The following is a 21,459-nucleotide window of genomic DNA, read 5'->3' as shown; positions in this document are numbered from 1 at the left end:
ATGAAAAAGACCTGGGAATAATTGTGCAGGCAGATATGAAGTTTTCTGAGCAATGGAGACAGGCTGCCAGGGCAGGTCATGGGGTTTTGTCAATGATATATAGGAATTTTGCTAGCAGGGAGAAGGAAGTGATTGTCCCTCTGTATAAGGCAATGGTCAGGCCATGCCTTGAGTACTGCGTACAGGTCTGGAGGCCTCATTTTAGGAAGGATGTAGATTTACTTGAGCGTGTACAGAGAAGGGCAACAAGATTAGTGAGGGGAATGAAGGGATCCTCTTATCAAGAGAGACTTAAGTTCTGCAAATTGCAGTGGCTGGGGACTAGGCACCTGCGCGGTGATCTGATTGAGGTATATAAGGCCTTGAATGGGTTGAGCACGCTGAATTCTGATGGGATCCTTCCACTTGTTCAGATTAGGAATCTAAGGGGGCATAAATTCAAATTAAGAAAAGACAGATGTAGAATAGATGTGCGGAAATTTTCCTTTAGCCAGCGGGTGGTTAATTGCTGGAACAAACTTCCATCTGTCGTTGTGGAAGTTGATAGGTTGAATAAATTTAAGGAGGAACTGGACAGGCATTTGGAGGGAATGGTGTGATTTTTTTTTTTTTTTTTTTTTGGGCGATGCTGCATAAGCTCATAATACTCTTGCTTTCTTGCATCACATGCCACTACTACTACTACTACTACTACCTCGCAGGCACCTAGTCTCCAGAAGCTGCAATTTAAATAACTGAAACCTTTCTGTGTAACAGCACACCCCTTTTTCCCGTCACCATTCTCTTTGCCCTTCTCTGTACTCATTCCAGCAGCTCTACATCCTTCCTAAAATGAGGCCTCCAGACCTCTACACCTTGAGTACTGAATGCATGACTATTGCCTCATACAGAGGGATAATCACCTCCTTATACCTTCTAGCAAAATTCCTATAAATCATTGACAAAACCCCTTGAGCTGTCCTGACAGCTTGTCTGCACTGCTTAGAGAACTTCATATCTGACTGCACGATTACTCTCAGTTCTTCTTCATTTTTCACCAACTACCTGGGTGTAGTACCACACAGTTGGTAATACACTCAGTTACTCTGTGGTTACTCCTACCCATGTGCAGTATTTTGCATTTGTCAACGTTAATTTTCAATTGCCATTTCTCAGCTCATCTGCCTAACATTTCTAGATCCTGTTGCAACAGCATACAGCCATTACTGTCATTAACCATCCTTCCAACCTTTGTATCATCTGAAAACTTAGATATTAACCTTGACATGCCTTTATCAATATCATTTATAAATATAGAAAACAACAATGGGCCCCAAACCTAACGCTGGGAACTCCACTAATAATATTAGTCCACGAAGAGCAGTATCCATTGATCCTCTACCTTCTTCTGCTCAACCATCCCTTTATCCGTATCAGCAACCTGCCCTTAATGCTACTCTGCTCCAATTTTTACACCAGTCTTTTATGTGCATTCCCCTCTGATCTCCCTTTATTTTTCGTTATATTTTTGTTCATTTTCATCAAATTCCTGAGACATAAATTTCAGAAAAAGATGAAAGATTAAGAAATTTCCGGTGCAAATTCTCTAAGGTTTCACCTGAGGAGAAGGAAGGAAAGAAGTGAAACAGAAATGGTCGATTTTTTTGAAAAAAAGCGACACGTTGTGTCCCTTTTCCTCTTGCAAATTGCAATTCGTCCAAATTTCAAATTGACTATCATTTTCACTTGCGAGATTACTCTTCCATTTCTAATAGGGAAGGGGGAAAAAAATGGTCCACTAAGTCTTCCATATAGCTTTTATTACTCGGTAAGTATGATCCGCATCCCCTATACTTTCAGCGAGAGAGAATAAAGCAATTATGAGATCAATAAAGAAAGAACTGGAGTAGAATACCGTTGTCAGCATTCAGAAAAGAAAATTGCATTCCATGCGGAAATACGTTATTGCCATTCATAACCTATAAAAAACAAAACGAGCACTCCAAGAACTTTCTTTACAAATTCCATTTATAATGATAAAGTATTCGATTAAGTTCCTCTAAGAGAAGCCCGACAACGCATATCAAAAATCAAAGGGGGAAAAAAAAATAATAAATAAAAGGACCGGTACCAACATTCGCAGCCATGTGCAGTCCATTCATACACATAAACATTTCAAGCACACACACGCACACACATGCGCACATACACACTCTCTGGCGAATACGAACGACAAAAAGAAAGAAGCGTCTTGAGACGCTACCCACACTTTCTCAGGAGCAGAGACGCTCCGCCAAACTCTTTCAGAAATCAATTATTTTAAGTGAACGTGTGAGCGGTGCGGTACCTAGAATAATGGTGACTCAGGGCGAACTTTTATTATTGTTGGGTTCCCTTAGTCAAAGATGATAATAATAAAAAAAATAAATAATTGCAATTTTTTACACATTTCAATCATCAATTCCAAAAAAAAAGAGCAGGATTTGCTTATAGTATCGCGTAGGCAATTGTGAAGAAGGAGTAGGAGAAAGAGGGCCCTTGTTCCCCACCCTATTCCATCCACTGGATTTTAACCAACGTTTTAACATTTCTTCATACCTTTCACCAGGTTGAAAACTGTAGAGGATGAAAGTGATCTGGGAGTTACGATATGGGCAGACATGAAGTTTTCTGAGCAGCGTAGCGAGGAAAGTCCATGGTGACCAATCGATGATTTATCGAACATTATCCTGTAGAGATTGGAGGTTATTTTGTTGGGATTCAGGGCCCTTTTGAGTTCGAGGCCTGGACACTTTGCATACGCTGCATCCCCCTACGGACGAACCCTACCTTATGCATTGCTTGCATATACTGTATATCCTAAAAATCATAATTTATACGATGCTCATTTTATACTGAGGTATGTGCAACGGGTCCCCTAAAGACTGCATTATAAATAAATAATATTACATTTCTCTTATGAGAAATGCTATTTATTTACAATGGAATACTACAGAAATTAACGATAGCCTCACAATTAGGGCCGACATTTGGCAAATGGCGCCCTAACACACTAGTTCCCAGACAACCAGCGTGTCAGAGCACCATTTTTGGCAGTGATTCAAGGCAATTGTAGCACCACGTTTTAAAACACTTTCTTCTTTTCTACAGCAAACTTGTACCTTATTTTTTCAGCGTACATAAATACTACTATTTGAAGCATTAATTATTATTATTATTATTTTGAAAAGCAAATAAAATTATATTCGATGTTTGTAACTAGACAAACATGAAACTTGTTACTGAATGTTTTAAATTGTATAGAGGGCCAAGAATTTATTGGTTCTCTCTACATTGGCTCATCAATAAATAAACAATAAACCAATTATAAATTATAATACCTGTGTCCAGCTAGGAATTCATTAATTCTTGTAACTCCTCATGTTTCAAGTTGTAAATATAATAACAAAGCTATAATGTGATTGGCTAATACGTCGTTACGCACTATAGCTTGCAAGAAGCAGATATAGAGCATGAATCATTTGTGGTACATGTTCGAATATTGTATCCATGCAGGAAAGACAAAAGACAGTTGTAAATCGTATTAACTCCGTTTCTATTAACTGCATAATATAAACTTCTTAATGCTTACATGGCAAAATAAAATTGATCTTTCTTTTCTTAAAATCAGAACTTGGAAGATTTATCGAAATATGACAAATAAAATATTTATGTAATCGATACAGATACGTAATGAAAAATTCAGCTTTTATGCAGTATTTGCTTTGAGTCTTAACAAAGGGGAAGAATGGGAGAAAAATATGAATAAATTGTTTTTAGTCAGACAACTTACAGATTCCACTGTAATATCGATTTTAAGATTGTAAACTGGGTAGGAGATACACACAACACACCCTGCCAGCACGTAAGGAGCACTTGGGAACAATGCCAAATTTTCAAAATTCTGTTGCTGGTAAAAGCTTTGTTTTCTGCAGCATTTAAGAAATTAGAAAGGCTCATAGATAAAAATGTCACCATTTACTTTGTATTTGACTCGATAAATTAATTTTAGTCATATTTTATAATTATAAGTGCAAAAGGAAATTCGTAAGGGTTAATAAATATATAAGTAAATAAGTTTAAATATACTTGACTCCAACGTATTTTGCAATTTTTTTGGTCCATATATATATATATATATACATACACACTCATTAGCCAAATATAATGTCTGTAAATTGCATGTTTTCTGTGGTCTGTTTGCTGGACAAAAAACCTGAGTTTCCGAGAAAAACAAAACGATGCTGCCCTCACCTGACTCAAGGTGAGGGCAGCATCGACTAACTCAAGACACGTTGTGAAAAAGTCACATAAAAATTCCTCAAATTGAAGAAATTAGAAGTCAGGTCTTTGCGAAACTGTGGAATGATTATACCAACTGTGCTACCACAAGGACCACCTACCTAGTAAAACATTTATTCATACTAACAAAATACTTGTTTATTCTTATTTATTACTTTTTTACCACTGAAAACCATTTTTTTTTATGGAAACGGCCATAGCTCCTTAACCATTCAGAATCGTACACATGTTTTACATATATATATATATTTTTTTCCATTATTTTCAGGTCCTGAATCGATCATGAAAGTATGGCCTACATGCTACACTGCTCGACAAAATTAACAGAACACGTAGAAAACATGGTGTAACTCGTGCAGCTTGCGTTGATGCGGGACAATTTTTGGTATGGGGTTGTACCATAGAATAACAATGACAGAATTACCAAAAAGGTCACATTACAGATGTAGATACAAGATGCTTGGAAATATGGTCACATGACATCAATACAGCATATGATCCTCTAACGACTAAACAGACCTGATAGCAATGAACCATGCTCGATATAAGGATGCCTAAAAGATTTTCTGGCAGTAAATCTCATTCTTCCACCAGCGCAGACCTTAGCCCACCAAGTGACCGAGGAGTTGACTCTCAGCGTGCAATGGGCAAAATTGGATGCCAAAGAGCGTCTCACACCTGTTCAATCGGATTTAAGTCTGTGATCATGGTAGCCACGGCAGTAGTTGGATCTCTTCTATTTCAAGAATTCCTCCACCACTTGAGCCCTATGTGCAGTGGCATTGTCGTTCACAATAAAATATTCATGAAAACCATTTTGTTCTGTTAATTTTGTCAAGCAGTGTATAAAACAGCCTGTATATTAGACGTGGATGGCGTGATTAATATGCTGTTATCAAAGCTAACGAATGTTTAGCGATGTGCTAAGTCACACACAATTATTAGGAGTCGCTCTACTGTAATGTGTCCAAATACTATAAATCAAAATATATATAAATATAAATCTATCCAGTTAATGTTTGTAGAACATTTCTTAATGTTTTTAATTGTATAATTTGCGTACGTTATGCTCCATTCAACATTTCGCCGTCTTTCACATAAATGGAATTTCACAGCAGTATTTCTTAATTTCAAAGAGCTTTAAAAACATTTTGAAAGAGGTAATAACTCACTTTTGTTGTTTATAAATCCATTTAGTCTTCGAAGCAAACAATTGCCCTCTTTACCAAGTGGCCAATTTCATGTTTCTGTTGTATCGTGGCTGCTTTAACAAATTACTTACCCTATATTACTCGAACAACATCAACAAAAGTAAAAGATCATTGATGATTATTGTAAAAAGCTGCCATTATACTCAAAACGCTCTACAATTGGCCTCCCAAATTGCTTAATTCTACTCTTCCAAGGCAGTGAATGTTACTCTAACTAAAGTTGGTTAAAATTACTTTGACTAAAGTCGACTGCTGCCCTCTTGAGATAAAAACATTTATATGAATAAATTTGAAAAAAATTCTAAAATTACTCTAAATCTTTGACAGCTATTAATTGCTTAACCAAAAATAATAATTAATTACAGTAATATTACAAGAGCTTGTTCAAGTATAACAATATAATACTAATCGAGAAATAAACAAATCAATAAACCGAAACGTAATAAAATATTTTTAAAAAATTAACTTGTTAATTAACAATAAATGTTACAGAATAATTTGAAAATTAATTTTAAAAAAGATGGCCCACGCGGGTCGCAAAGTTTGTATAATTGCCATCCTTTTTACACCGGGTGGAAAAGACCTGTGTTCGAATGGCACAAAGGTAATTCGAATGACACAAAGATAATATAGTTTTTCCTCCTGGAAACATGGGTTTTTTTGTCCAGCAAACAGAAAATCGACCACAGAACACATGCAATTTATAGACATTATATACGGTGCAATATGGCCTAAGTTGTTGCGCCTGAAATCCTATAACTAACCAACTAACCAAAAAAAAAAAAAAAAACCCGCAATCAACACTAATTCAATATAAAATTAAACTAGTGCAAATTGCTAATTTAATTTGTATTAAACTTCGTATTTATTTCCCAATAAATTAGTGTTGCACGGTTTCCCTTCCCAACTGCAGAAACTTGCTTTTCATCCAACAAAATTATAAGCAAACCGACCATAGAATATCCCAATTTATAGATAACTGACGCCTCACAGCATTAGTTGCTTTAGCAAAAAACAACAACCAGTTGTCTGTCATTGCAGACTACAGGTATTTTGGCACTGGAAACTACACATTTTAGTGTCCCTTTTAATAATACTGTCGAATCTCTCAAATTCGACACCCTTGGGACTTTGCTCTTGCTGGAGTTCAGATAGCTGTATTATAGTCATACAAAAAAAAAAAAAAAAAACCCAAAAATACTGCATTTCTGTACTACAACTTGCTGTATATGTTACAGTGAATGTTACTCTGACTAAAGTTGGTTAAAATTACTTTGGCTAAAGTCGACTGCTGCCCTCTTGAGATAGAAACATTTACATGAATAAATTTGAAAAAAATTCTAAAATTACTCTAAATCTTTGACAGCTATTAATTGCTTAACCGAAAATAATAATTAATTACAGTAATATTAATGTTTTTAATTGTATAATTTGTATACGTTATGCTCCGTTCAACATTAGTCTACAAGTATATCATCATCGAGAGTTATATGGAAAAGTATCATATTATAGAGTACAGTATAATGAAAATAACATTATTACCCTTTCCAAAATATACCATACACGGTTTATGAACCAATTTTACACAATGGCACCCACAAAGTCTGACTGTGAAGTTTCTCTTAGCGTTACAATCTTACCACCTGATTACCCTGGACCGTTTGGTCTTCTTTTAGGCTGCACATTTAAGGGTAGATACACATGAACGAAAGTTTCTGTATCGATCGTGTTTACAAACAGGACACTTTACAAATGTTTTAACAGTGTTCTGTGAATGAGTTACTTTAACTTAAAGCTTTATGTATGAATGGCGTGACCCAGAAACTGAATAATCCGCTAATTATCAATGAATCACCGATCTTGATCACGAATGGCAATAGACAATATCATGGCCTTCTAGCATATTTCTCCATGGTTGAAACACAGTATAAACGTTTATAACTTTGAGATTACATATCTAAGCTGCGAAATCAATTTTTAAACTCTACTTGAGCTTCCCGGATTCGACCACTTTTTTTCTTTCTTAAAATAGCCATAAAATAAATTTTTGGCGCAATATAATAGATTACCAGATTTCGGGAAAGGGGACGTTATTCTTTCAGCATGTACTGCTTTATGCTAGTTTTAAACCAAAATTTGTTTCACTATGTGAAGCAGATCTGCTTCTTCCCTAGCTCTTTTGTAGAGCTAAAATTGTTTATTACGAGTACTTCAAGCAGAAAACTTTCGAAGAATAATCTGCATATGCAACCATTAGAGGTAAGTGTAACTTCCATCGTTTACTGTCATATCAGAGACTAATTTACTGCATTGTTCGATACGAATTAATTTTTGAAAATAATGTAAGAAGATAGCATACTTAATCACATTTCCCTTGTGCAACCCCAGTTGTAGCGGCGATTATACTTAGTCTATATGAGCATGTATGCAGTCTGAGAATTTGGAATGAAGCACATCAAATTATTAAACTTCTTATGCCAAATTTGTTGTTGTTTTTTGCCATTTTCTGTAGATGTCGATATGATATGTTCGTGTTGCCTGTTTTTCCCGATGAAAACCCTCAGTTTCTGATTTCATTTTTAAAATTTATTTTTTTAATATTTAAATATTTACACCTAAACTAAAAGCATTTTGGTCTAAAGCCTCATGGTCCGTAAAAGTTTACTGACGTACAAGTTAGTGCAAGTGTATCATTTTAGTAAGAAGCAACCTACTAAAGTAGTTACAAATTGTCATCATCTAAGTATATCTCGTGTTGTGAATACTTTCACAACGAGTTCCCATGATATTGCACTACCTTGAATAAGTAACGTTTCCCCAATGGAGGAGATTACTGTTACTTATTCTCAGCGGACACCACCACCCAGACGGCACCGTTTGTAAAATGGCATGGGATAAAAAAAAAAAAAAAAACTGTGTTATCCACATATCTGTCACTATTAGACTTAGGAAAGCAAAATGGTAGGGGAAAGTGACAGTTGGAGAGGAAGAAGAAGAAATGCCATCGAAAGAGGAAAGGGTTTGCTGATGTAGAAGTTAGTTATTCTCGACCACGCCGAGAATAAGTAACAATAGTCTCCATTGGTGAAGTGTTACTTATTCGAGGTAGCGCAAATCATGGCAACTCGTTGTGAAGTTATTAACAATATGAGATATACTTAAATGATGCCAATTTTTAACTACTTTAGTAGGTTGCTGCGTACTAAAATATTTACACCTTTAATATTTGATTTGGTTTAAAAAATAGATAAATAATTATTGCAATACATTATTAAGAAAAGATGAGATATTGATATACTCCAAGAAGAATTAAATAAAGAAAAATCCGTTTTTTAGAAATTCAAAAGGAATTTGTCATTTATGAGGTGCTGCGCTGTTGTCTTTGATGCAAATGGGGCTGTTAGCACCAGGGTTAAACTCTATGAAATATAAAAGCTTAAATTTCTTTACGTCATTAACTTTCATCCCATATACTAAATTAATTATAAATAACAAGTATTTATTATCGGTGTACCGGAGTAAAAAAAAAAAAAAAAAAAAAGGTGAAAAATCACAGGAGTACACTCCATGTCACAAACATCATACATACGAATTGAACTCCATAGGGTATAAAGTGTGTTTGTAGATATATAATACTGTCAGGAATAAACAATCTTCGAATGTTTATTTATTTTTCTGTTGGTCAAATAGTAAAAATTTTAGCCAAATTTATAAAATTTTCTGTATCGATCATATTTACAAACGCAGCATTCAAAATGCGTCGTGCTAGCCTAATGCTACGCGTAAGAATCGCAGGGTGAGAAACTCTCAATTTCAATTCCTATTCGTAAATGTATACAGTGAAAAGCGTTAGATATATGCAGAGCACCTTCTAAACTGAGAACAATACCTTTATAAATAAAGTAAAGAACTAGTAATGCTTTTATGAAAGCCTGCTGTACAAACTCCAGAAATATAGCATTAGGGGCGAGTAATTGCTATGGATAAAGGGTTTGTTTACTAGCAGGAGACAGAGAATGGTTATTAATGACACTGCTCTTCATCGACTACTGTTATTAGTGGAGTCCCTCAGGAGTTTGCTAGGGCCCCTTATTGTTTTCAATATTCATTAACAAAATTGATGAAGGAATATCACATTTAATGTCTAAGTTTTCTGATGATACAAAGGTTCACAGTGTAATTAATGACAGGAATCAGGGATTTCCACTTCTCAGCCTGTCTGCCTAATTTCTCTAGATCTTGTTCAGACCGAGAAGAAATTAAGAAGAGCTGAGATTACTACACATAGGTAGCAGTAATCCCAGGATAATATAAGAGTTTGTACCACACTCAAGGTAGTGGAAAATGGGAAAACCTAGGAGTAATACAGTCTACTATGAAGTTCTCTGAGCAGTGCCTCCCATAGGAGTTGACAGGAGAGAGAGAGAGAGAGAGAGAGAGAGAGAGAGAGAGAGAGAGAGAGAGAGAGAGAGAGAGAGTATCTTTAAAAGGCTTTTACTTACATCGTAGATAAAACTATACTTAGAAAAAAGCAGAAGGACAAAACAATTGTCACTGGTAGAATTCGTAACTGTGATAACTCACATAGTAAGCTATATTTCCACTGAACATTTTTTGGTGGCTAAAACTTACCATATACAATAAACCCCAATTATTACAAAATAGTGAAATTTTAATGAAAATTTCACTATAACAAAAACATTCCCAAGTCTGGCTGACTTCCCTTACTAATAATCCCTCATTGTAAATCTCGTTTGAGTAAAACTGTTCTGACTAAAACTTCCATACAACGAATAATTTTAAAGTCCACAAATGCCTAAAATGCCTATTGGCTTACATATGTGAAAACTATTGATAACCCTCATACGGCTATAAGATGATTCGATTGAAGAAAAAGAAAAGGCTTTAAATCATGCAGCAAAAAAATCCAATTTCACATCTTCTGTGAGGCTTCCACATTTGGGAGCGATTATTTTCAAATTTGGTACGGCGTACTGGAATGGTTTCATCCCACTGCCCCTTAAAAAAAAATAAAATAATAATAAGAAGAAGAAAACAGCGAATGATGTGAGATAGTAGAATGATGTGAAATAATGCAGTCTGCGAATTCGCGTACCTACCTACTTAAGTTACTGTAATTATTATTTTTCTTAGCAGCGGGAGGACGTTGGGGGACGCTAAATCGAAAGAAAACGGTTAACTCATTGGTCGAAGAAAAAAAATAATAAAAGCCTTAGAAATAGCAATCTAATTTTACTTAGTGTAACTTGAACTCAACGTTTTTGACTGCGTTAAAAGAAAAAATTGGCGTACCATATTTCTTACCGTATGGATTATTATTAAAATTTTCTATTCGGGGCTTAAGTAGGGTCTAAAGGGGCCATCCTTACAATAAAAATAATGTGTATTTTTTTACTGCTATATTATGATTGATTAAAGCTTAATGATCCCGGAATACTGCTTTAGCTCCACCCCCCCTCCACACACACACACACCTCCTTTAGAGGATCCCAGGGCAACCCCTGCTTCTGTATATTAGAAAAGTGCTGCAAATTTTATTTACACAAATAATGGTGCTTTGAAATAATTTTTGAGCGATATCTATTATAAAGAAATTTCGGTACAATTAAATTATCCATGCGCTGCCCTCCGAGAAGTTTGTTGTAATGGGATTTTACTGTATATCAAAATATTGAAATGGAAGCACTTAAACTGTGTAAAGTTTAGAATCTGTTTATTACTAAGAGGTATAATGATAATGCTAATTAATGTTATATTCCATGGCGTCTAGCTACTGTGTCTTATTTAATCAATATTTAGAAAACAGCAAGCGCTTCTTATTAGGTTGATATGAGTCGCTTAATAAAAGGCTCTTGATGCATTTCAGTATTGATTTATTAATAGAATCTAAAAAGCATACATTTCAGAGATGTATTCTCAACCACTTCTTCAGTGATTATCATTTTACTGTTACACTGCCATAAAAAATGCCAAAATACCAAAGTGAAAAATTCATCTCAATTAATAATGTTATAAGTGGGTACCCAAGGAATCCACACAGGCGCCTCCGTAGCCAGGTGGGCAGGAGTGACAGTGCGTAGCACACGCTTCTTGATTAGACCGGGGTTCGAGCCCGTGACCACCAAATACGGAGTTGGCGAAAAGGTCAGGGAATGACCACTGCATATCCCCGGAGCAATAGGGCCTTAGTTGCTAATGCTCCCAACAACAACGAATCCACAGCTAAAGTAAGTTAGCCCAATTTGAATAGAAATCACTAATTCACAACTCTTTCCCTGAACTTCCCTAGTGATCCATCTAGAAATCTTACCCATGATCCCAACATGTTCTAGCTTATAGAGTAATCTATTGTGCAAGAGTGATTAAAAAATATATATGATTTTTTTTAAATCAAAATAAACAATGTTGAAATCATTTCCTACATCCAGCCATGAGTTACTATCGAAATAGTTATTTTCCAGTAATCCAGATTCTCTCGGAACCACCAGTCTGTCAACGTACATCATGACCAAACACAAACAGCACTTTCGCTCACAGTGAGTTCCCCTCCAGAGCCATTTGGCGAATTATTACTACCTCATCAGTAGGAGACCAAGCATCCCATCCCAGCACAGGACTGTTGGCAAAAGTACCATACCACCAAGGTCGCCAATGCACAGGTGCCCGCAATTGGTCTGATATGGATTTTAAAGGGGGATAGTTCAAGAAACGCAAAAGGGAACTCAGAAATTAATTTAGTCATTCAAAACTTTTTAGATCTCGATGCAAATAAAATTGTATAATATTGTATTGTATTCGTTTCAACAATAATATTGTATTCGTTTCAACAGCACCCAATTATATGAATGCATCCCATTGATACCAGACCTGAAAGTGGCGCAGACAATATAATAATAAAGAAAATAAATTAAAATGCATGATCACAAAATGGAGCACAAAAAAGTGAGATATAATTGGAATGTGTTCCCTGTTTAATGGATTTTTTTATAGTCATTCTGTCGAAATACGCTAATTATTCCCCCCCCCCTTGTGAGCATGAAGTTCAGTCCAAATAGCTCTCATACCCTTCCCCCACCCCCAAATTGCCTTTCCCCGAAAGCTGGTGGCTGGATGTTCTCGAGTCAGTCTTCATCTTTATACCCTGGTGCATCATCTGACAACCCAGCGATGATTTAGCTCGGTGTATTTCTAATAGAATAGGCTCTTTGCAAATGGCGTAGTCTATTGAAGCAAATCTTGTGAATTCAATTAATTTATTATACATGACCAAAGAGCTCTGTATGGCTCACTTTCTTAAATTAGCACTTTTTATATGCTTTCCTAATTAACCCCATCCAAAAACATGCAATAAGAGCATTTAGTTATGTGCTTCTAATATCAACTTCTATTAAAATCTGAAAATCTGCTTCTTGTTCGGTTCTTTGAAATAATTTTTCAAATCGCAAGTTAACTTCTAGGGACACGTTTATCCACTTAGCCATTGATTCCCCGAGAAAATTGCAAAAATCATTGAGATGTTTGTATAAAGAAAGCTTACAATTATTATTATTATTCAGTTTAACCCCTGTACAGTATTTGCGCTAAGAGGCTAACTGATTAAATCCATTCGAAATTTTCCTCTTAATGAATATCTTGATAACTACCGAAATGTCATCCCATTGACAGTACCAACGTGGCCAATTAGAGGGACGTAAATATTGCACCGCAAAACTGCACAGTGGGAGGGCCAATTGCTCAAAAAAGTCCATGAAAATATCTGCTATAAATAAGCCGACAGAATTTATTGCTAAAAGCTAGAAAATAAAATCTAAATTTCCTTTTTGTTGTTTATTTTCGGTCTACATGTGTTATTTTTAATGAATATAGTGAAGGATGAATTTCTTTATTCATACTGATAGATTTGATATAATAAATCTGTGAATTTCTGCTAAATTTCATCCTAAAAGTGCTATACGTGTTTTTGAATAAACATTCATTTCTTTGATAATAAAAAAAAAACAACGAAAAGTGGTGTCCAAAATTTTTATAATCGAACAAAGGTAGATTATATATCGCAGTTAACAACCTAAAAAAACAGAGATAAGTGGATTAATTTCTTTTGTACAATTAAGTGAGCATGTATTTGAGAACCCAAGGGCGCACATCTGGTGAGTATGGGCTTGGCGCACCCAGGGTCTTGAGCTGGATATCATCATTCTTCTCTTACTTGGTGATTCCCTTTTACTTCTCTTTCTCTCAGGGTAACTCAGGATTTTTTTTTTTTTTTTTTTTTGGCAGGTGCAGTAAAAGCCTCATGCTTCCTTGCACCATACAGCTAATAATAAAATAATAATAATAATAATAATAATAATAATCCAAAGCAATGAGCATACTTTCATTCTAAAAATTAAACTGTGCATACATTCTGTTTGTCCGCATGAAAAGACTTATTACATCATATAGGGATAAAGTCAGAGTATCAGCGTATCCCCCAATTGGATCCCTATGTATGCATAGTCAATGTACTTTTCATTCCATAAATGTTGCAATTAAGTACAACTTATTTTCAATAGTTTAGTTTCCTGTATATATTCTCTTGAGCTTCTTGTTTAGCGGCGAGACAAAGTGAATAAAAGTAGTTTAACTGGGAGGAACTACGATAATCATAACCAAAGTTCCGATTGTGGGAGATACCGCATCGCACCCTTATCGTCCATGTGTAACTAAAGAAGAATGAGTCATTTGACATATATTTCAATTGCGCATGCGTATGAAAAAATGAATTTCTCTACTCACACTGGAAACTGATGGATTTTTATATAATAAATCTGTGAAATTCTGCTAAGCTACGCTTTAATCACAGAAGTGTTTTACGTGTGTGAATGCAGAAAACATTTATTTGGCTAGATAGAAAGTTACTGCAAAATGAGACGCAGAGGACTCGTCACTAAGCAACTGCTGACGTCATGTCTCGTGCTTTAACAAATATGTGACCCCGTAGTCCAAGAAGGTATCTTGCTCTACCGGCGATACATCTGCTTGTTGGAGAAGTTTCTGTGACTGTTGAGAAAACGGTATGAGATTTTTTTAATTGCTTATGGATAGCTTTAGTTATGCTCTTACGTGTTGCATTAGTGTTTGTGCAAAAATAGCCTGCTTGATAAGATTATGTTGCATGCTCAGTTATTTTGTCATAAGATCGCAACGTGCACCATCGGTGACATGGTCCTAGTCCGCCATTTTGATATATATTTGCCCTTTAGCATTGCTATGCATTTCATACGTCTTATATTAGTGCATCCTGTGTATGTTCATTTTTAAGTCCTGCTCATTCTAGATATTAATGTTTCATTTGCAGTAATCATAACCCCGGTCATGGATAAAGACGAATTGGTTCAGAGGGCTAAGCTAGCAGAGCAGGCCGAACGTTACGATGACATGGCTGCAGCAATGAAACAAGTCACAGAAACGGGCGTGGAGCTAAGTAATGAAGAGAGGAATCTGCTATCAGTCGCCTATAAAAATGTCGTGGGGGCAAGGCGGAGTTCTTGGAGGGTTATATCTAGCATAGAGCAAAAAACAGAAGGAAGTGAAAAGAAACAACAAATGGCTAGAGAATATCGTGAAAAAGTTGAAAAGGAATTACGTGAAATCTGTTATGATGTTTTGGTAAGTATATTTTGGTAAATGCTAAATGAATCTGCTTCCTTAATGCATTGGAATAAGTTTTTTTCATCCTCTTATTCCTCACTGGACTTAAATGATAGTAGCTTGTATTTTCGCTTTTCCAATAAAGATTTCCAACGCAGTTGCATCCTCGATACGACAGTGCGAATTAAGCAATTTACTTGTGCATTCGGCATCCAGTCATTATTTTTAGCATTTCTTATTTCAGGGTACAGGTTTATATATCTGGTAAATGCCTTTGATGCAGTATAGCGCTAGAGACAAAACTGCAGCTCCGCCAATTAAAAAAAAAAAAAAAAAAAAAAATGTGTAAAACTTCGGAATTTTGCAATGAATGGACCATCTCAGGCTGAAAGTGAATGCATTTTTTAATTACTATTGTTATTTTTTTGCTTATTTATAGCCTTTAAACCCCTCTGGCATTTAATTAGTGGTTTGTTCAGTTTCAAAGTGCATGCTACCTGCAGTTGTTTTAGCTTGAAATTCTTTGTATGGAAGCTTTGAATGCCAGTCCATGGTTTTTATGGGATTTTTTAACCTACCAGTTTTTTTTTTTTAATATATATCTACAGTAATTGTTAATATACAAGTACTCTTGTGTTACTGAATATTTTCCAGTAGATTTTCCCAGTTGCAACTTACTTTCAAGAAAAGCTTTTTATGCAAGTTTTTGCAAGCTTGGTAAATGTTGAAATCATTCTTTGTTACTTCAGTCTTATTGATGTGACTCATTAAGTAGCTACCTGACAGACTCCTAATTTTTTGTGTGTCCAAGTGGTAGCTTATCCTGACATGTATCATTCCCACTACTAAATTTCTCTTTATTATGAGAGGTTAATTCTTTGGAGTGTGTGTGTGTATTTATTTATAATTGGAGCATATAAACATCTCCTCTTATCCAACATATAATTCATCTACCTATTATCATTTGTGGTAGGTGTTTGCACAAATAGGGGCAGTACCGCTTAAGGCAGTCTATAATCCGACTTGTACTAGTCGTACTTTTTTCTGAAGCTGCATTTGCATTTGTCAAATGGAAAAGGTGAAGTGGAATGTAATAGTGGAGAAGCACGTGTACACCAAAAGAAATCTCAAGCAATGAGAAATGGGGTGAATTATTTAATCCTAATTAATTCCAATTCAAATGTTTGTTTTCATTATAAAAACTGAGTTTGAATGGATGCAGTGTGTGACATTAATTCCATTTTAGGGGCAACACTAGCCTAGGGTTAAGATAAGTTTCTTTTCAATAAGATATCTAGCATGTATATAATTCTAGCCACAAGATGACCCATTATTGCTTACAGGTGGCATCTTGAGCAAACTGGAGTAATCCATCTTGGTTAGCTTTTGATGCTCCTCCAGAAAGTAGTACCACATTACGATGGGAATTGTGAGCAACTGACATGAAAGAGAGCACCAAAGTCTGTATTTTGTATATATGAAATAGAAGTTTTTTTATTAGAAGAAAATGGATCTTACAAGAAAAGATCCTGCTTGAGATAAGCCCCGCCCTTTTTCCTCAGGCAGTGAAAGTTTAATTAAAAATGATAATTTTATTGTCGTCTTTAATTAAACTATTAGTTTTAAATGTAGAATGGTACTGCAAAAATTAATGTTATTAAATTAAGCATGTGTAAATTTTTAAATATGCTGGAAGGTACTATAATATATTTTTGTGATAGTTAGTTTCTGATTGGGAAAATAGATACAGTGACATGGTCATATACTTGCCCAGTAGGTAGATAGTCAAGTTATACAAGATGGATTTTATACTTTTTCAGCTGTGCGATGTTAAGTTTATCTGTTCTTATTTATTATTTTTTTTTATAGAAAATGTTGCATTGAATATGTTATTTGCTATCAATATAATAGCATTTAAATGCTGAAGCATGAAATAAAACCTTTTTTGTGAAGGGCAAATTACAATCAATATTTTGTGTGTGTAGGTATGTGAAGATAGTCTTGGTGGATGAAATTTGTAACAAGTCACCTTTTGATTAAATTGTAATAGTTAAATCTGAAAAAACTGGGGTAGACTTGCAAATGTCAAATGAAAAATTAAGGAATTTTCTGCTAAAAATCTTTTTTTTTTTTTTTTTTTTTTTTTTTAATTGCAAACAACAGAATTAGTGAGTTTACAATACATTACATTACAATGCATTATAGGTGGAGTTGAACTGATGTTCCTGGTGCTGCCATGCATCCGAATCATTTTTTTTACAAGTTTTCTATATATCAATATATTTTATTATATAATAACTTTAAAAAAAAAACAAGAATTGAATAGGGAAAAATCTAAAAATAGTTAATTGATTAATATTAAAAACTAATATACAACCTTTTTAGTATAGTGTTTCTTGACCTGTGGGTCGCAGAAAATCTGGGTGAGTCATGAAATTTTTGATAAAGCCCAAAGATCATATTAAAAAATCTATATAATAGATAAGTACTTTACTTTATACTTTGGTTGAGTATAACTAAGACTTGATACACCAAAATGATTAATCCTGTGTCTGTAAATTCAACTTTAAAATAATGGGCTGTATTAATTACAAAAAAAAAAAAAGAAGTTTTTAAACACTAATCTAAAATTATTATTTTTTATGGTATTATATTAAATTATCTATATCCAAAAACAAACTGCAGTGGACTTTCAATAAGAGTACCAACCTGATGTGTGGGATCTCAATATGCATTATGTTTGTATTGGAATTTTGCATGACTTGTTCTGTAATATTATTTGTATTGTGTAAATTTTTAGCATTACAAATGATTTAATCATAAAGTTGAGAAAAGTATCCTGAAAAATAATGTTGGAGTTGAATTTCTTTTGTAGGAAATGTGAGCAAAACAATGTTTTAAGGTATTCCTTGAGCCGGCTTATGCGTAGGTAATATGTTGTTGGAAGATAATAAAGAACTCAAAACTTAACTTGGTATTATGTTTATTTCTGAATTGGGAATATGTACACAATGGAGGCAAATGTTCCACTTGGTAAGAAAATACCAGAAGTGGTAATTTCTTACCACTTCTTCAGAGACCGGAAAGACAGTAACTAAGGGTTATTACACTAGGCAATATTTTTGCCTCCAAGAACTTAAATGCTGTTTTTAACCAATTTTTATGTGTAGATTTCGAAAAATCACCATGATAGTTCCGCATCAGGTCACAGTTATTAAATATAGAGGGAGTTATATCATGGTTCTTACCTTTTGGTTCTACCTGTGGTTCTTGGGTTCAAATTCCGATGCAATAATTTACAATTTGAAGAGAACACAGCGTTTTTGGTGAGGATTTTTGTAGGCTCTGCCAAAGTTTTCAAGTATTAACTGATTTGTGACATGTTTTCAGGGTTATAAATCTATGCTCCAAACATATAATAGAATGTATAGTATTTTTTTTGCACTTGTATTACAAACAAATTGTGTGTCCCTTTATTTTGACATTTAAACATTGGTGCATCTTTTGATGTAGACATGATAGAGAATTTTTATGGTGATTTTCGGAATTAGCATGTTTTGTTTCCTCCAGAATTGCATATTTTCGTTGCGGTGGTATGACAAACAATTATTTTTTGTTTGCTAGTGTTATGGAATTTTTAGTAGAATTAAATGGTGTTACTCTGACCATAAAATACCTACCAATGCTGAGTGGCTACTTCCCCTATTGTGCCCACTGAAGTCTTCACCCACTTCAAGTGATGAACACAGTATAATTAAATTCTGAACAATTTATTTTATATTGGTTTTTGATAAATAAGTTTTTTTTTTTTTAACTGAGCCATTTATATCAAAAGAGAAAATCAAACATTCAGTAAAAGAACTTAAGGCTGGCTGAGCACCTTTTGTATATTGTTGAGAAGTTGGAGTGCACCAAAAATTAGACTAGTCATATAGCAAAGTATGTGAAATTTTCCACACAAATGTAAACTTTGGAAAAATGAAATTCATTAAACAGATCTCAATTGGCTATTTAATTAATTTGCTCATATAGATTCATAGGTTTTTTTTTTTTTTTTTTTTCTCTCCCCTAAGTATGTTTTACTTTCTGTAATAGAACATTTCATTTTAATAGTATAGGCAACAGAATATGGAAAACATTTTTGAAGTGTAAAACAATTTTATTTGAGAATGGTTAATTTACAACTCTTTCAACCTAGAAAATCCTTTTAATCGTACTTAAAAATGGAGATGGGGGGGGGGAGTTAGGTAAAATGGTCAACTAGAACTTGAAATAATATTCTATAAATGCCATATCTATTAAATCTAATTTAGAGATTATTTAAAAATAAAAAACTGCTGTGAGTTTCAGCAAGACATGTATTTCTCAGTTAAAAGCAGTGTACTATATTATTTTAAACTGATCAGGATTTAATTCCAATATTTCCTGTCCCCATCCCCATATAAAACTATGTATTGTCAACCTCACTAATTTGGATTAATAGGGAGAGGGGATATTAGTCCAAATTATGGAATATGATGGTAAACATTGTTCATAAAAAAATGTTTGCAGTCCAGTAACATGTTAAATTATATGGTATTAAGCAACAAATATGATGAAGACGCTTATGTTTTAAACATGAGTACAAATGTATGGATGCATTATATAACAATGCCATGTTTTCATTTGCATTAAATTTCATTCTTTTGAATGGTTCGCTTTATTTTACCAAGTGATTGTGAAACAATTCTGAAAAGTTTAGAATTGTAACTTTCAGTTGGCGTGTAGGAAGGGAGAAAAAAATTCATAAATAAATACATGCATGGGGAGCAGTCCAAATCATTGAGGGTTTACCGGATAAATAAAAATTCAACTACTGAATCCGTAATTACTGTAGTGCTCTTTCCCCCCCCTCAAATAATGCTTTAAGTCAATTTCAGCAAAATTATACATGCTGATTACTGTACTGTGAAATTGTGTAACATTTTATCACTATTTTGCCTCCAGGAAATCTTAGCTCCTCCTCTTCCTTTCTGCTATTGCTAGTCAAGTCTTTTATTATAGTTCATTTGAGATTTGTATATAAAAATATGGTGGCAATGGCAGCAAAATTAAAAGGCATGGATTGGCTTTTTTTTTTTTTTTTTTTTTTTTTTTTTAGTGGACTGAAATATTTGAAGTGAGATATTGATCTGCTAGTTGCATTGGCCCTGCCCTTTAAATGAATTCACAAAAACTGCTCTCCTTATCAAGTATCAGTTCATATCTCCCATTGGATGTTTCCTCTTATTTGCTTAGATGAATTGCCTGAGAAACTGCCTGTTATTTTGAATTCTCTGGATGTTTTTCAAGATATATATTTTCCTTTCTTGTTAACCACAAAATACAACAGAATTAGAAACACATTTATGAAGTTTGCATTTGTACTGAAAATGTTTTAAACAACATAAAATAATTTTAGCCACAGTTTAGCTTAAGCTGTGAATATTATTATTCCGTTGTGATTAATATTTATTACTAGTAATAATAATGCATGTGTATTCAAATTTGAAATTTTCTGAAGAATTGACTTTCTCATCTCTAAGCTTTGATAATGTTTATTGCAACTTATAGGTGGGTAAGTTGCCAGCCACAAGTCTTCTGACTGTAGAACACACCAAAAGCAGTGCAATTGATAGCAGAAAACAACTGGATCTAATATATCATGATATAGTAGAGGCTTTTGAGCATATACCTCATAAGGGACTATAAAAATTGGGATTTCATTGATTGTGCCTTAAGTCTGCTTGCTTTGACTTTATGGCAGGCAAGAAAAGTATTGTTTTCCTGTTGCTAGAGGTGTTCCACAAGCTCCTCTCTAGGTCCACTACTGTTTTGATTTTTAACAATATAAGTGTCAGAAGGGTACCCTTCTCTCGACTATGCTAGTGTTAAATTTATATAAGCCAGTCATGAATATAGAGGATCATTTTATTTTGGTAGAAGGATTAAACCAACTAAATAAATGGGTTAGTGAATATGTGCTAATGTTAAATACTGAAATGTTACTAGATCGTATGTATAGCTTAGCTTAATTTTCAGCACTCACCTCTGAAAATTAAGCTAAGCTATACATACGATCTAGTTATTACATTACAGCACATAAGGACTGCTTAAAAAATCAAGAATACTGAAATGTTTTGTGAACCATAAGGAAGGGTAAAAAAAAAAAACATTTGTTAACCATATCTATAAAAAGAAAAAGGTCAGTGATTCAGTTGTTCATGGTATTTATATCACTCATAACAGTTCTAATGAA

General features: G+C 34.2%; 1 protein-coding gene across 1 annotated transcript in view; it reads left to right on the top strand.

Moving 5' to 3' along the window:
- Positions 1 to 14,466: 14,466 nt before the first annotated feature.
- LOC150077803 (14-3-3 protein zeta-like) overlaps positions 14,467 to 21,459 on the top strand; it is a 71,884-nt gene continuing 64,891 nt past the window's right edge. The window contains exons 1-2 of the mRNA XM_090385068.1: positions 14,467 to 14,605; positions 14,890 to 15,200. Of these exons, the coding sequence (XP_090241194.1) occupies positions 14,907 to 15,200 (294 nt within the window). The 5' untranslated portion in view covers positions 14,467 to 14,605; positions 14,890 to 14,906. The remainder of the gene's footprint in view (positions 14,606 to 14,889; positions 15,201 to 21,459) is intronic.

This window comes from Mastigoproctus giganteus, chromosome 11 (assembly GCF_048544385.1).
Source record: "Mastigoproctus giganteus isolate SK-2022 chromosome 11, ASM4854438v1, whole genome shotgun sequence".
In the NCBI taxonomy this organism is placed as follows: domain Eukaryota; kingdom Metazoa; phylum Arthropoda; class Arachnida; order Uropygi; family Thelyphonidae; genus Mastigoproctus; species Mastigoproctus giganteus.
Note: the sequence above shows the minus strand (reverse complement) of the source record. Positions and strands in the feature narration are given on the sequence as shown.